This window comes from Anser cygnoides, chromosome 2 (assembly GCF_040182565.1).
Source record: "Anser cygnoides isolate HZ-2024a breed goose chromosome 2, Taihu_goose_T2T_genome, whole genome shotgun sequence".
Classification (NCBI taxonomy): Eukaryota; Metazoa; Chordata; class Aves; order Anseriformes; family Anatidae; genus Anser; species Anser cygnoides.
In genome coordinates, this window is record NC_089874.1 from 43659895 (window position 1) to 43676030 (window position 16136).

At 38.3% G+C, this 16136-nt stretch overlaps 1 protein-coding gene across 3 annotated transcripts in view; it reads right to left on the minus strand.

Moving 5' to 3' along the window:
* The window catches only part of GADL1 (glutamate decarboxylase like 1), an 84386-nt gene that overhangs the window by 62365 nt on the left and 5885 nt on the right, over positions 1-16136 (minus strand). For all 3 annotated transcript variants that reach the window (XM_013192749.3, XM_048076056.2, XM_066991943.1), the window contains exons 2-6: positions 9562-9734; positions 8521-8647; positions 6711-6801; positions 5909-6015; positions 4387-4502 (exon numbers count right to left, since the gene is read on the minus strand). In XM_013192749.3, coding sequence (XP_013048203.2) covers positions 4387-4502; positions 5909-6015; positions 6711-6801; positions 8521-8647; positions 9562-9734 — 614 coding nt within the window. The remainder of the gene's footprint in view (positions 1-4386; positions 4503-5908; positions 6016-6710; positions 6802-8520; positions 8648-9561; positions 9735-16136) is intronic.

Here is a 16136-nt window from a genome sequence, read left to right on the forward strand (position 1 = left end):
TTCAAGAGTTGCCTGGGAATTCAAAATGCAATAACCTTCTTAATCTGAACTCATTATTAAATATCAAAACTACTCTGAACAACCTGCAGCATGACAAATGCCTACCCACTCATGTCAGTGGAGTCAGTTTTGAGAATATCAGCATCTCATAGGACTATACAGTTCTCTTCTCAGAATAAAGATCACCCAAGACTTGGATTATCACTTCTCAAAAAAAAAAAAAGGTGTTTTTTTTCTTTTTTTTAACACTATTACTGAAGAGTTAAATAACCCATAGACCAGCAACTGTGAAGATGTCTAGAATTGTTGCTTTTCATACAGGAGGTGAAGCCAGGTGGATAATTAATTCCATTTTCTTCCAGAGAGTTCACATAAATGCAGTTACTGCAGAACATAATTATGAAAAATGTACAACATTTTAATGTGTGGGTATGAATATATTAGGGGTATTAAAGCCTGTCATGCTGATTTTGATGAGACAGATGATCTCAAAGGCCTCTTTTTCTTTTTGACAAAAAGGTTTTCCCCCATCATCGCCCACTTTTTAAATACAGGCATACAAAAATACTACCTGATACTATCTGGTAGTTCTAAGAACTCCTGGTTTTGTAACATGACACATCCACAAAGCCTTTAGGACTCATTTATTTAGACTTTCACAAGAATAACAAGATACATAGGAAGATTAGTCTTAAATTATATCGATAATGGCAATAATGATTGTAGCTGTGTGTTGCTCAGTAGAAGTTTGGAGATGCTTTCAACAACTTAGTGAATAATTTAAAATACAAGCCTCTATCACTGATTTCTGTCCATTTGGTTCAAATGAAAGGTATGAACCACTTGGTATAATAAGACTGCTTCACATTCAGAAAGCAATAGGTCTGCAAAATCAGTGTACTAGTAAAGAAGCAATCATTAAATCAAGTATTTTAATATAAAAAATGGTATGGGAGAAAGATAAGAGGCTTGAGCACATCAGAGATTATACCAAAGAGCAGAAGGATGGAGCAGAATAAAGGGAATACCAAAACAAAACAGGTTGCAAGATACACTGTTTCTCAAATGCTTCTGTTCCTCCTTTTGTCCTACTGAAGACCTGAAAAAATTTGGTAGGTCTACAGTAGGACAGAAAAGGGACAAGACATATTACAACGTAGACTTGGAATGTACTTCCTTTGATGAATAATCTTTCAGTTATATTGTTTGAATACATACAAGAATTTCCTTTTTTCACTACCATAACCAGATACTACCACACTAAATTATTCCATGTCAATATATATATATATATACACACACACACACCAGAGAACATTTAGCAGCTCTAGTCACAGCATCAACTAGTTCATTTGTTCGTAGTGCCCTCTCCAAAGAGAAAGGAATACCCAGATAAAAGATATTTTTTGTACCTAGATTATATACATAATATCAAGTAATAATTTTTAATACCGTGAGTTCAGATTTCTCTTGCCGTGTCTTCTGTGGTTTTGTTTGGACATATTCAATTGGTAGCCATTAGGAGTGAGAAGTGAATGCCTTTAGGCACAAGATCAAACCAAAACAGTGCATTTAAGATGTGCTCCTGTAGTCTTTTAACTACAGCTAGACAGTTTTCTTTTCCTAATAACATTTGCAAAGATAAGGTACTTAGCCACTGTGTTCATTAAAACAGAAAATAGATTTGGATTTTCTTGATTTTGAAGAGTTTCCTAGAAACATGATTGCATAAAGCAATTACATTTTTATGAGACTGTTTTATTACTCATTTTTGCCTGTTGTAATTTCAACAGGGGACAACATGGTGTGTTAATGTTGTGTTCTCCCACTTTATTACTTTCATGATCAAGTTGCATTGGGGAGGATTTTGGTTTCATTACATCCAAAAAATTGCTCATATCAGCATGTATGTTTCAACTGTTTACACATACACTTGTAGCCTCAATTGCCCCAAAGTTTGCAAATTCCTACCTTTCAGATCAATGTAAAAAGTTCTTGGGTTAGAAAAAAAGTCGAAATGGAATTCAAATAGTGAAAAATAATCAAAATGTGGGCTGTGTTCTACAACTACAGCTGTGTTCAGGTGTTACAGAAACACTAATCATGCCTCAAGAAAGTGGGAATTAATTTCTCTACTGCTAACGCTATCTCAAGAGGAATCGCTGTAATTGTCCAGCAAAAGAACTATGGAGTAGTAGCATGGTCACATTATTTGGCCCCAATTTTAAGTAGCTTAGCATTTTACTTGCAGGAATAAGCAACATTGTTGTTGAAGGCCAAACAGAGCTTCTGAGGACCTTCAGTGGGCCACACATCAAACATACACCTTCAGATTATCCACAAACATACACAGAATACATAGCCCCAGGTCACATAAATTAACTCAGTGACAAATCCATGCATTCCCCTGCTCTACAGCAAGGCAACTCTTTCAGTCTGCCAAGTGCCAGACTGGAACTGTGGGACTTGGCAACTCAAGGCAAAAATCATTTCATTTCAACACAGTGTTGAAGCCAAGCCCTGAAACAACATGAGTGCCTTGAGTTGACAGTGTGTTTGTGTTTTAACTCCTTATCAATACTCTGTTTATTACAGCCTCATGGCTTCCCCATGTCAACACTATTTGCCTTACCCACTTTTAAAGCTAAACACCGGATGTAACTTTTCCAGAATCTTTTTTATAACCACTTGCTTGCACAGTGAAAAATAGGTCTATACCCTCCAGGTACTTCTGAAGAACAACCGTAAAATGCTAAACAAAAGAAACCTCAAGATAAAAGCAAATAATAATTGAAGAGTGTGATATGAGCACTTGCGTACTTTTCAGTGTTGGCCATTTATTAAATATAATTGCAATAATACAACGTATCTGAACTAAGCTAACTGCCAAAAGGTAACATAACTTGGACTCAGTACAGATGAATCTAAAATAAGGATACATGAATATGTACATCTCCTCCCTCATAATGAAGAATAAATACTAGAGATCTTAGACAACAGTCATAATATCTAGCTGCTTAAAACGGCAGTGTTATAGCAAATGATTACTGAGTACTAAAGACAACATGCTTTTGTGAATCAAGCAAAGTATAGCAGATCAAGACCGTTGCCTCACAAGTAACTTAACAATTTATTTTTTCTGGTCAATTCTGTGTTTTATGGTTTTCATCTTCCTGGTAAAGCAAAAATACCCAAGTAAATTAAATTTGTTTGTAGAGTGTACTTTTATTTAAATTTTGCAATTAAATCAAATGTTAGTTCATGATGAAAATTCTCCATGCTTCATTTCAGAAGCATTAAAATAAAGGGTTTCAACCCCAACTTCATTTTTTCCTCTTGAGCTATTTTGAAGATGAAATGTGATGAATTAAGCATGAACTGGCATGTCATTTTCATATACACATTTTTCAGAAAGAAAAAAAATGACAAAAAATACAACTTTAAGACATTTTTATTTAGGACATTTGGATTCATTTTCAAAATGTGTTGTCTTGGGCAGCTTACACAATGCTTGTGTCCCTCAGGTCTCTTCAATATAAGCATCTCTTGCCTACTTACCCTGCAAACTGTTTGGGGCATAAAAAACTCAAGAGCTAAAATTTTGCCAGTAACTATATACTTCCTAATACAACAAGGTCCTCACTACCACTGGGAATTTTATACAGTGGAGTCTGTAATAATACTTCTGCACTAATCCAATCATAAACTTAAAAATGGAGGGACAGGTGAGAGAAAAGAACCTTTAAAAAAAATTACCTTCAGAATAAATGTATGAACATAACCCTATTTCCCAAGGGCAGATATTACTCAAAACCCTTTAGACTTGCCACATTTTTTCATTATTTAAAAAAGAGCTGTCTAAAGATCCAGCAGGGTTTGCCAAAATACTTTATGGTAGGTTTGGTTTTCTACCACAAAGAATCTGTGTTCAGATACAGGGTATAGTGGGAGCTGCAGAGAGCCATTTCACAGGTTCATGAGAGCTCAGCTCAGTACAAATTAAACTTGCAAGAAAAAGCTTTGACGTTTGAAACCTACACATGGTTCCTGCCAGACTTTATGCTGTGGGAAATCAAAAGCTGCAGACCTCCATAACATCCCACATGCATTCATCTTCAGGTTTGCCCCAGGTACAACCTTTTCTTTTATCAGCTGTTCCCAAGAACACAAGCATTTGTTGTTGTGGTCTGACAAGAGAGCTTCTGCAGGGAAATTTATCATCCGACTTCTCCATATAGCTTCAATATTTCATATCATTTGCTGATAACAAACTCATTGCACCAGGGCTCCATCAGATAGGCAAATATAATTTTGCAGCCATTGAAAAATAAAGTTCATTGTTAGAAGCTCTAAAATGAATACAAAAGCTTTTTTGTTTGTTTTTACCTCTTCCGAAGTGAACAGGACTAGTCTTGGCAAACCTGAAAGCCCTTTTTCTTTTATCCCAGGACAAAATTTGTATCTTGCTAAGTTCATAGCATACATATTAGAAACAGAGCCACCTGCCGAAAGAGAAATACAAGTATCATATTAACCATAATTCTAGCACATTTCCAGTGTCTGAGTGCTTGACCTATTAGGCAGAAAATAAACCAGAGTTAGTATGCACCCATAATAACTTAATTCCTCCCCAAAAACCTACAGATATAAGAACTGTGGGCTCTTCAGCATGAATGGAAACAGCTGGTTTGAATACTCATTGGAGTTATTTCCTAAAGAAGTAAGAACTGTACTTAAACGGCCCTCCCTGGCAGAGAATACCCTGCAACAGGGCCTTCTGATATACACCAAAGCAGCACCAACTCAGCTGCCTATACTGAGCTCAACTGTGGCTGTACTTAACAGAGCCTAGATCTGTCAGGCAGCCAGAGTATTATGAGGAGAAAAAGGAGAAAAAATAAAATCCACAGTGAGTCGGATCTGAAAGATCTGCAAGGTATGATTTGGACAGGTTTTATTTACTTAAAAGAACAAATACAAAATAAGAAAAACCTTACATAAAACTAGCATTAAAAAGTATGATTTGTTTAGCTATTGGTAGTATCTTGGTAAGTTTGAATTAAGCAATTCTGCATTAAAAGCAAGGATTCTACTGAAAGTACACATCAAATGTAACAAAAAAAAACATATTAATACATTTTTTCCACAGATATTCCAGGGGATTTTATTTTATTTATTTTTCTACTACTTGCACGTAGGACAGAATTCCTGGCCTTGTTGTTTTGTTTTTGAAGGGTTGACACTAAATTCATTTCCTCATTTAATTTATTTTCCCACCCCCAACTTAGATGTGAAAGCTTCACATCCAACATAACTTAGTATTTGAATAACCTGTAGAATAATCATTACACTTAATTATTTCCATATATTGGATTGGAATGCTGCTTTTCAGAACATTTGAAAACTGTGGCCTATCAAGAAGCGTAAGAAATATTTGTTTGATTGGCCTATTTGTAACGTTTCAAAAAACTACCAAAACTCAAAGAAATTGAACTCATGACAAACCCACTAAAACAAACTCTGGCTCCCACATGTGATACCCAGGATACACACACACAGTGCCTCCAGGCACCACTGGTTGGTGTCTAGCAACTACATCAGCTCCGTCTGTCAACCAGTGACTCAGTCCAATTAAGCTGTTGGTATTGTTGTTATGAAGTTCAGGAAGGGCTTCAGTTGCAAGCAATTCATTTCCACACAATTATATTTAGAACAGTTTTCATTTAGATGCTGATCAGATTCACATATTAGTAGAAACACCTAAAATGAGCCTGGATGTAATAGTTTCATCTGCGTACCACTGAATTTTGCACACGTTTTCAAATATCCTACACAAATCAAACGTCCACTGAATTACTGTAGTAGATGATTTATCATTGCTCATCCTGAAAATCTGAATTGTTCTTACCTGGATTAAATATGCCATCACCTTCTTCCCAGCCTATGAATTCAATCATTTTCTTGATGACTGTCTCTTCCACTAACAGAAACACAGGGGATACTTCATATGTGTATCTGAACAAAAATAAAAGCATAATGATTGGTGTTAAGATTACACAACTAATGCTACAGAATCTTGCTAAAATTAGAGGTTTCTTTTATCAGAAGATGACCACCATCAGCAGTAAAACTCTGAACTAAAAACACTATGGATCTGACACAGCAGAGCAATTGTTTAGTTCCTGACAGCACCACATTGACAGTTCCACTCTCAAATACAACAGTTTGATTTTAACATAGGTCACAATGCTTAAACTTCAGCTATAATGATCTATTGCAAGCAGCAATCACATTTTTGTTTAGGCTTTATATCTGCAAGTAAATAGTAGACAGGTAATCATCTGCATTCAGCTCTGTGCAGTGTGCTTCAAAGGAAGCAAACAACTGAGTAAGTTTGATTAATTCATTTTTATATTTTTATGCACTAAGTAAGAAAAAAAAAGTCTAGGTTTAAAAGTGTTGGAAAAAAGACCTCTCTTCTTATGCCCCAATTCACAAACTAGGAAAATCATCAGCTCAGCCAACTTTCTGGTGAGCTATTCAGCCAATCCAGACTGTATTCTTTCCCAAATTCCTGCACAATTCCTACCTCCTCCTCTGTAACACTGAAAAACACTGAAAACAGAAAATGACACGCAGGTGGGGGAGGAAGCTGTTACTTCAAGAAGCATGCTAGATTCATCATAAAGAGTACAAAAAGCTACACTTACACACTTGGGTTCAATGCTTCGGTAATGAAACGAGCCACTAATGAGTAATAATCTATTCCAGCATACAGCTGATTGAAAAATCTTGGATGACCTGAAAATATAGATGAAAAGCAAGCAGTGACAGAATGTACATGAAAAGAGAATATATCACAGGCTCTCTCAGCTGAATGCTGATCACTGCAAACCACAGTTCTTTCCATCATTCTCAGTATTTTATGGACATACTGTCCTTTTTTCAGTTTAGACAAACCTTGAAAGTAAAATTCACAAGCCTTTTCAGGTCCCAAAACAAGGTTTGAGGGACGTAAATAGTGCGCAGAATGAATGTGGGTTATTCACAAGTTTTATAAATCAAAAAAGAAGGGACTGACAACAGAGTGTGCACAGTGGTCTTTAACAGCGGTCTCTAGAGGCTACGATGGACATTCAGAGACGTTTTGCTAAGCAGTAGAATACAGGAGCCTGCCGATCCCAGGCAGCTGTGCCTGTGCTCCCACCAGAGAGTCAGTGTTGATATAGGGAGGCAGTGTAACAGTCTGGAAAACCTTGCTGCAGACTTAGAATGAGAAGTTGAGAGAAATTGTTTACCTGCCTCAAAACACTGAGACATAACTAAATTATGAGAAAAAAATACTACATTATTGCTGAATATATTAGCAAGTCATTTTGGCAATGGAGTCACCACCTAAATTTTAATCCACTGCATAGTACTTCTACATGCAAAATCAGGTAAACTGTATGGCTCTACACATATTAGAGCTGAGGCTTTAATAAATGTTTATACTTAGATTAAAAACTATTTGCACAGCAATTTTTTCATATTTAATATTCTTTCCAAAGTGACAGTGCAACAAATGAAAATTTGAAGTCAATTTACAAAAGTGAGATAAACAGAATGCCTTCCATTAACTCAGTAATGATATCTGCATATTATTAGTGCACTGTCCCTTTAGATCAGTACTAGTATTTTTCTATGGTTTTCAAAGGCATAGGTTCACCTTCAACATTATTTTATGGTTTTACTTACTGTAGCAATAGTGACTGTAGCAGGGAACGTGCCCTGGAAATGCACAGCTATTATATCATACATCCTTCTCACTTTCCAATATACATTCTAAGATGTGCCACACCTGAAATTCTGAGCTTCTGATACAGCGCACTATTTCCTGAACAGATGTTATTCATCCCTTTTTTGCTAAGATTGAATTGTACTTCACATGCTGCCGAAAGGTTAGCTGTAGAGAACTAATCTTGCAGAGATGTCATGCACTGTCTCTAAAACACTGCAGGCTCTTCTTCTCACAGCGTCTGGAACAGGAATTACTGCCTATCGGCAAATTAACATCCTATAAGACTATTGCTCCATAGAAAGCAATAGTAAATGCAGGATAATCATCACTAAGAATGCATCCTTATTTGTGCAAGGGTGACTCCACTCATCATGAAATTACATACAAAGGTTTTTCTCCTATCTACTTTGTTAGACTGTTATATCATACCTGTCTAGGCAATTTTCACAAGACTTCAAAAGGACAGAATCTACCATGAACAACAACAGCATTACAGGAATTAGCTTTTGATTAGCTTCCTTTGATTATACCTTTTAGTAAATCATAGACACCTATGGTGACTAGCATTCAGTCAAATGACTGAAACCCAACCAAATATTTGCATGCTTGTAGAGACAAGTAGAAAGCAAACATTTAAATCCCTAGTTTTTCTGGAAGATAACAGAACTTTATAAGCATTATCCTGTCTTCCTAGGTTAGCATACAACAAAACTAGACAACACTAGAAATTGCATTCCTACTGGTTTTGACGCTGTATTGTATAACATCCTGGCAGAGCTGCAAGAGTTTCTGATGAGATTCTCCAGTGTCTCTCATTTCCAGATCAAGAATCTTCTTCAGTGTTTCCGGGGACCGCCATTCACAAACCTAATGATAGGTAGGAGGGAGACACCAGCAGTGAACGGGTTAGCTAAAAGGAACTCATAAAGGTACCAGGTAAGCACCGTGTTCAGCACTGTTTTCCAGAACTGCCCATTGGAGTGCAGCACACCACCAGATAGTATGTCTGCTAAGCTGGTCTCATGGGATCTCAGGTTTTTTTGTGACTCAGACATATCTTGACCATAAAAATTAGAGTGAGGAAAGCTGGAAGGAGGAAAAGGTGTGCCTCTTGGAATGCTGGGATGCGAAAAGTCATCCACAAGTCTAAAAACCCACCTCTCTTGTTCATGACTCATGTATCCTCACTAGGAACAAGAGGCCTACAGGTAAAATTCTGCCTTTAGCTAGGGATTTGCAATCATAGCTCTTTCAGATGCTGTTCTGCTGAGGGGTGAGAGCAGTCAGTGCATGCCCAAAGGCAAGCATGCTTCATTTGCAGCTTCTCTTCCAATACACCCTCTTAAAGGATGGGTCCTGTGAAACCCAGAGCAACTTGATAACGTTGCCCTTCCACAGTGATACAGCATCCATTATTCCTTCTTCTCTAACACCAGTGTCCCTGAGGTGCAAATAACTAACTCCCTGTACCCCAAACAGGGAAAACACTGCACCCATTTGTCCTGTCAAAGAAAGTGACCATTGCACTCTGAGATAAAAAAATATATATATATATCATTTTCTGGCGAATACATACGTTAGCTATGTTATTGAAAGGTTTTATACTATGATTTTTTTTTTTTTTAATTTGGAAGGCTATCTTTTTATTTCTGACTTTAAAGGCATAACATAGAAGCAAGTTTGAGGCTCCTTAAAGTGCAGTAAAATGCAGCTTAGAAAAAAAATGATTTATTATTCATTACTGCTGCTACAACTTTTCAACAACCCAGTAAAGGCTTTACCTTTTCTGTGACATCATTAGCTTTCTGGATCACTTCTTCCATTATAATTTTACAGGCCTCTTCCACAAACTTCTCTCCTGCTTTTGAGTCCATTATTGGACCATTTAGGATGACCCCATCCACCAAGACAGCATTCTTTTTCTTCTGGAGCACATCCTGTTTGCAAATACCAACTGTACGACAAAAAGCTCTGTATTAGACAAGGCCTGGGCAACTAAATCATAAACTACAAAATATTTGTTCATTGTTGATTATTTAGTGAATGTAAGAAAAAAATCACGTGTCCTTTCCACATGTACAAAAATCCTAGATTTTGGTGGAAACATCTTTGGAAACATCACAAGCAAATTGCTTGTGTTACTTTACACCTAGACTGGTACTGCATACCATACAGCTGGCTATTACTGTGTATCTGCTGCTTTCTGTAGCATACAAAAGCATGCAAGGCACTTTCCAAACTGGGAGGAAAATACAGTTCTGTCCGAGAACATGATACAGCTGGATAAACAGAAATAAAGTGAGATAATAAGCACTTTTCTTAGCTGAAAACATCTCCCTGCACATCAGCGCTCAAGCTCCCCCTTTTTTCCATAATGTAATTTCCCACATTTTTATGCTGACCCTTCCCACCAGCCAGTTCTATCACAGTCCTCCATGTCTTTTGCAAAGTTTCACTGACCCCACCTCCACAAAGACAAAACCTTTTGAGATTCTTATCAATATCACACACCTGCTCTTCTCTTTTCTGTCCTTATCTTATTAAGTGACCTCAGCCACCTGTTAACTTGCTCTATTATCCTGTGTATTCACTTCTCCAATGGTGATCGCCTCCCTCACCTTATCCATGAGACGTACTCTCCTGATGTGTTGCATAAACACATGACTACTCGCTCCTTTACATTACTTCTGAAAGCACTTTCAAGATGCTTATACAACACTGGACAACAGAGGCAACCGCGTATCTATTTCATGTATAGATTTCATACGCTGAGATCAGGACTCCACTTTTAATCAACGTGAGGATAAAGATGAAAGTGAGACATTAGGAGATACCAAGAGAACAGACCTTTGAATCAGTATAGCGCTGAAAGGAGAAGTGGTAACTACCACATCTGAATTACCTGGGTTACAGACAGAATCTGTATGAGCTTGCCATAGAATAGCTACAATCTATGAAGCCAGGCAGCATTGCCTTGGATGGTCTTTTTGAGCCAAAGCTCCAGTGAAGATGTTGGATGGGTAAGGATGTATGTAGGAGAAAATTTTATGCCCAAAACAACTTTACCATCTGCTTTGCTTTTTTCTCCAGTTGCAAAGCGCAGATGGAAGGGAGCTTTTTCACAGGTCTAAACAAACAACCGAGTTTCCAGAAGATTTCAGGACAGTCTGATACTCATCATGCTTATCATCATTACAGTGTCTCATCTCCAGGAGGATATAGAAAAACAATGTTGCCTGGAAAGGTGGAAATCTTCAGGGCCCGTTGGCTGAAAGAAACCCTGTCACTCCCATGATAACTCAGAGTAGCTATTCAGTTGACTTTCACTTGTTAGGACAGATATTACTGTTGTGGTTTAACCCAGTGGTTTTCCTAACTGAAACCAGGACAATTACAAATGAAATCAAATTCTAGCATAAGATGAAACCTCAGGCTTCCCATAACTGATGACATAAATGATACACCAAATTATTTCCAAAGTTGCTTCTATTTTTAATCCAAAGGAGCAGTATTTTGATGAACAGAACTTTTGCACATTGTTCTAGAAGAGGCACATATGTTCTTGTGGGAAAGATACAGAACTAGCAGGTAAACAATATTCCATCTTCATCAAGCAAAGAGGGAAAATCCTCTACATCAGAAAGCTCAGTTCTGAACCTCATGATTCCCAGCATACCACAGCAGGAGCATTGCATAGAAATTGCAGCTTTAAAGTCTTAGAGGTCCCTCTCTGAAAACACAAGCTAGTAGGCCAACTTTACAAGAGCCAAAAAATCATGTATTAAGGAATGGGAAGAGACCAGGTCTTCAGGCATACAGAACAGGGACTATTTTTGGATTAAAATTCCAATCTTTTATGTACAAACAGCTCCATACAGTACTAACCAGAACTTAATATAAACACAGAAAAACTCAGTCTCCCCATCTCCTGGAGATCACAGAAGCATTTAGGTTGGAAAAAACCTCCAAGATCATCAAGTTCAACCATCAACCTGCCCTACCAATTCCCATCACTAAACTACATCCCTTCGTGTCACATCCACAAGTATCTTAAATATCTCCAGGGACAAGGACCCGACCCCACCACTGCCCTGGGAAGTCCATTCTAATGGCTGACCACCCTTTCCATGAAGAAATTATTCCCCGTGTCCAGTCTAAACCTTCCCTGGTGCAACCTGAGACTGCTTCCTCATGTTCCATCACTGGTCACCTGAGAAAAGAGCTTGACACCCTCCTCACTGCAGCCTAGTTGTAGAAAGCGATGAGATCTCCCCTCAGCCTCCTCTTCTCCAGACTAAACAACCCCAGTTCCCTCAGTCACTCCTTGTAATGCTTGGTTTCTAGTCCCTTCACCAGCTTCATTGCTCTTTGCACACACTCAAACAACTCAATATCCTTCTTATAGTGAGTGGCCCAAAACTGAACACATTACTGGAGGTGCAGTCTCACCAGTGCTGTGTACCAAGGGATGATCACTTCCCTGGTCCTGCTGACTACACGATTTCTGATGCAGACCAGTATGCCATTGGTCCTTTTGGCCACCCAGGCACACTGCTGGCTCATGTTCAGATGCTACCATCTCCATGTATGTCAATGGTGTTTTGTTTCTATGAAAAAGAGGATAAGATCTGAAAAAAACTATATGGGAGATTATCATCTCTTGCAGAGCACAGATACTAGTACTTTTTTTTTTCTCCAGAAATCTCCCAAAGATGTTGGAGCAAGAGAGCTCACTAACTCCTCTTTTTCCTCAGGTGCACTCTCCAGTCTCTGCTAAAACCAGAGCTGTGTAAAGGCTTATTTTTTGGTAACTCCATCAGCACCAGTTTTGACACGTTTGCACAGACAAGCAATTACCAGTGCTTCCATGACTTTTCATAGAATTCCTCAAAGATCATTGCAAAGGAAACACTGAACTTTAGGTTACTTTTTTTTCTGCCAGGTCCTTAGGATGATGGGTCTAACAACAGCTCTGTATGTTAAGCAAGTCTATTAACTTTTACACACAGTTTTAGTCTCCAAAAGATACTCTGTGGAGCCTGAGGAGGAAGACATCCTCTGGAAAGTGGGTGAAAGCCCACTCCTAACTCCCAACACATCTGTGTTGGGCCTCAGGCACAGTCTTTGAAAGAGAAAGGCAAAGCAGAGGGGTCAGAAAGAAGGAAGGGAAAAGAGCCTTGATTTCAACAGCAATTTACCTGTGTAAGGCTCTAGTAAAGAGCTGGGGACTTAGCCCACATTATAGTACATGAAATAATACACCTTGCAGCTATTAAACAAAAAATAGTGAGAAAACGGTAATCACCATTTCAATCTGAATTTGCTGAGCTAAATTGTGCCCTACAACATAGTATAAGATTACTAATGGAATGTAATAGAAACAACTGTTTCACAAATCAGCAGCTAAATGGGGTGCAAGCATACACATTTTCTGAGCTAAAGGTATTCAGGTTCTGCAAACTACTGTTGGATATATATACTCATGATTTTATTGCAAATCCTATGATACTTAATCCTCGACTTATAACCGTCTGATTTCCAGAGTTCTAATGAGAATTTTAAACTCCTCTTTGCTCAAAAATGAACTTGTCTCCTCTTAGTCACAGCAAAGACCTTGAAGAGGCAAACCAAGTGGATGATACAAGTCCAAATTTCCAGAACAGAGCCTATTGTTTACATTGCTTTTCTTTTTAACTGCATTTTTAAATGGATCCCATGACCAATTTATGGTTACCAAGAAACATTCAAGTTTCACTTTTCATGTCACATTACTCAAGTGAAATGACATGCGTTCTACAAGTACAGCATCCAGTCTAAGAAACATTCACACTATCCTTCTGAGCTGATAATTTATGGTGTCTCTTTTTCAAATAAAAAGAAAATGCTTTAAAAAAAAGAATTGAAATATTTTAGTCCATTTGCATATCTTCGTCTCAAACACACCTTATTGCATTAAAGGAATGCAGCCAGTCATCTGTTCCATGTGGAGCCCATATGTACCTTTTTTGTTGTTTATGAACAACATGGTATGCAAACAATCTATATTGCTTGTGGCAGCAACAAATATATCTTTTTCATTTAAGATTACAGAAACAGACTCCTAAGCAGACTCAGAAAACAGACTTCCAGGAAGTGTATCAAATGCAATTTCTGCCAAATGGCTCCAGGCTTGAAAGAGATCAAAAACTTTACCAAATGGAAGTGTCTTAAATCAGAAATTAAGGATTATTGACTGTTCGAGATATCCTCCTGCACAAAAGACGACTTGACACTGCTCCAATTTACGGTAATTGGTGATTTAACCACTGGCTTCACCAAAAGCAGAATCAAGCTCATAATTCTGATTTTTCATCCTGAATGAAATATTCTATTACAGAAGCTCAAGGATTTCCCACTAACATTTCATTTTTATGATCAATATTATTTTCCCAGCAGAACATAAATTAATTGGAGCTGAAATAACGCACAGAAAAGTAAATATTTTTCAGATGTTGCCCTATCAATATGTAAGAACCACCAAGTACTTAAAAAGCTGCCTGTGTTTCTGTAAACATATAGAAACTTTCTCTGCTACATTCTTGCACTGCAAAAAGGAATTGTAGCCCTGCAGTTGGCACATTCTGACAACATTTGGGGGAGTAATACAAAATGCTCAGAAAGCTTTACTGCTCACAAGGAGGAGACACAACAGAAGGGGGTGGTTGTGAACGACCGGCTTGTGCTTGAATGCAAGAGCCAAATCCTATTCATTTTACACTACTGGTACCACTGGCTGTTCAAGTGAATGAAAAAGGCTTACTTTGACCAAAGACTGGCTTCTGCTTTGTAACAAATGCAGTAACAACTGCCAGCATCAGTCAGAAACAGATGTTACATTTTTCATCCTGCATCATCTAGCCGTCGGTTCTTCACTCAAAAGAAGTCAGTCTTTTCTTTCAGTGTGTCAAGCAAAAGAAAACAAGTGAACTTCACCATTGGGACTCCATACCACCACATTTAATATATTATTACGGTGCTGTATCATGTATCAGAATATTAAAATGCAAATTTGTCTCATTATGCAACTACTAGAATCCCTCGGCATATGTAATCTATACAGATACTTCTTTAATCACTGCTATGGATATCTCTAGGACTGAAATAAAGTCATTCCAGTTTTAAGGCAGATGCATTGTTTCTTAGCAAACTGATTTCTCGGGTCTGCTGGCACATAAGACAGATGCAGCTTTCTAGAATCCAGTATACAAGTTGACTTGGTGCCCTGGGAAAGACCCACATGAAAATGCATATATGCACAGGTACAACAGGGCTCATTGCCCCAGCATGGTGTCTTCCTGTATGGTAGGTTTACAGACACAGCCTGTGGACAGGGAACAATTTGGGTGTTTCCATCTTGAGGATCTGCAACAGCTGCCTGCGCAGGAATCCTCTAACCATGAACGTGCAGAAATGACCTGAGCTAGAGCAGGGCCTAGACCTAGAGCAGGGCCCAAGGAAGACAAAAGCACCTGTGTCTGGACTCAAAGGCTGCTCAGCAGACTCTTTGAGCACACTGCTAGCACTGAATGGCACCACCACAACAAACGAGTCTTATTCTCCACCCCATGCCTGAACTTCCCATCCCTAAAGGAAAGGCTGTGAGATTAGAGGGAATTCTGGAGAGGAGCACCAGCAATGGATGTCTCACCAGGAACGCAGGTCCAAGCTAGAAGCCAGGTCCTGCTTTCAGAGATGCTTCCAGGGCCCTGAGTGGGCACTGCTATTACGTGAACGCTCATAACATTGCACCCAGCTGCTGCATGCCCAGTGCTTGCTGTACACAGCAGTACCGCAAGGACACGCTAAAACAAAAATTAAAAGAAGCAGACAAAAGAAACAAGAATTGGGAATCTTTATGCAGGCAAACCTCAGGAAGAAATGTTAATATTAAATAATGACATTTCAATGCCTCAACCAAGTAACTGAAGGAATGATTCATGCTGTAATATTTCCAATTAGGAAAAAAAGGCAGCATCTAGTTGGAATTCACCTTGATCCAAGCTGGGGAATGGCAGATGCCAGCCATGAAATAGAAATCCTAACTCCCTGACCCCAACAAAATTCTCTCAGCTCACATTTTCAAAATTCTAACACCTGTCAACAGAGTAGAGAGCATCCAATACATTAAACAGCCTTTATTTTAATTAGAAGTTGTTTATTAATAAGGAACTTTTCATGCCCTTTCCTTTTTCTCTGGGGAAGTGGCTATTTTTGCAACATCCAAGTCAGACCCAGGCACCGTGCATGGGATACAGGGTTAGCAATGTCAGCTAGATGAGTATGAATGCAAATGACTGATGTGTGTGTGACCCACACT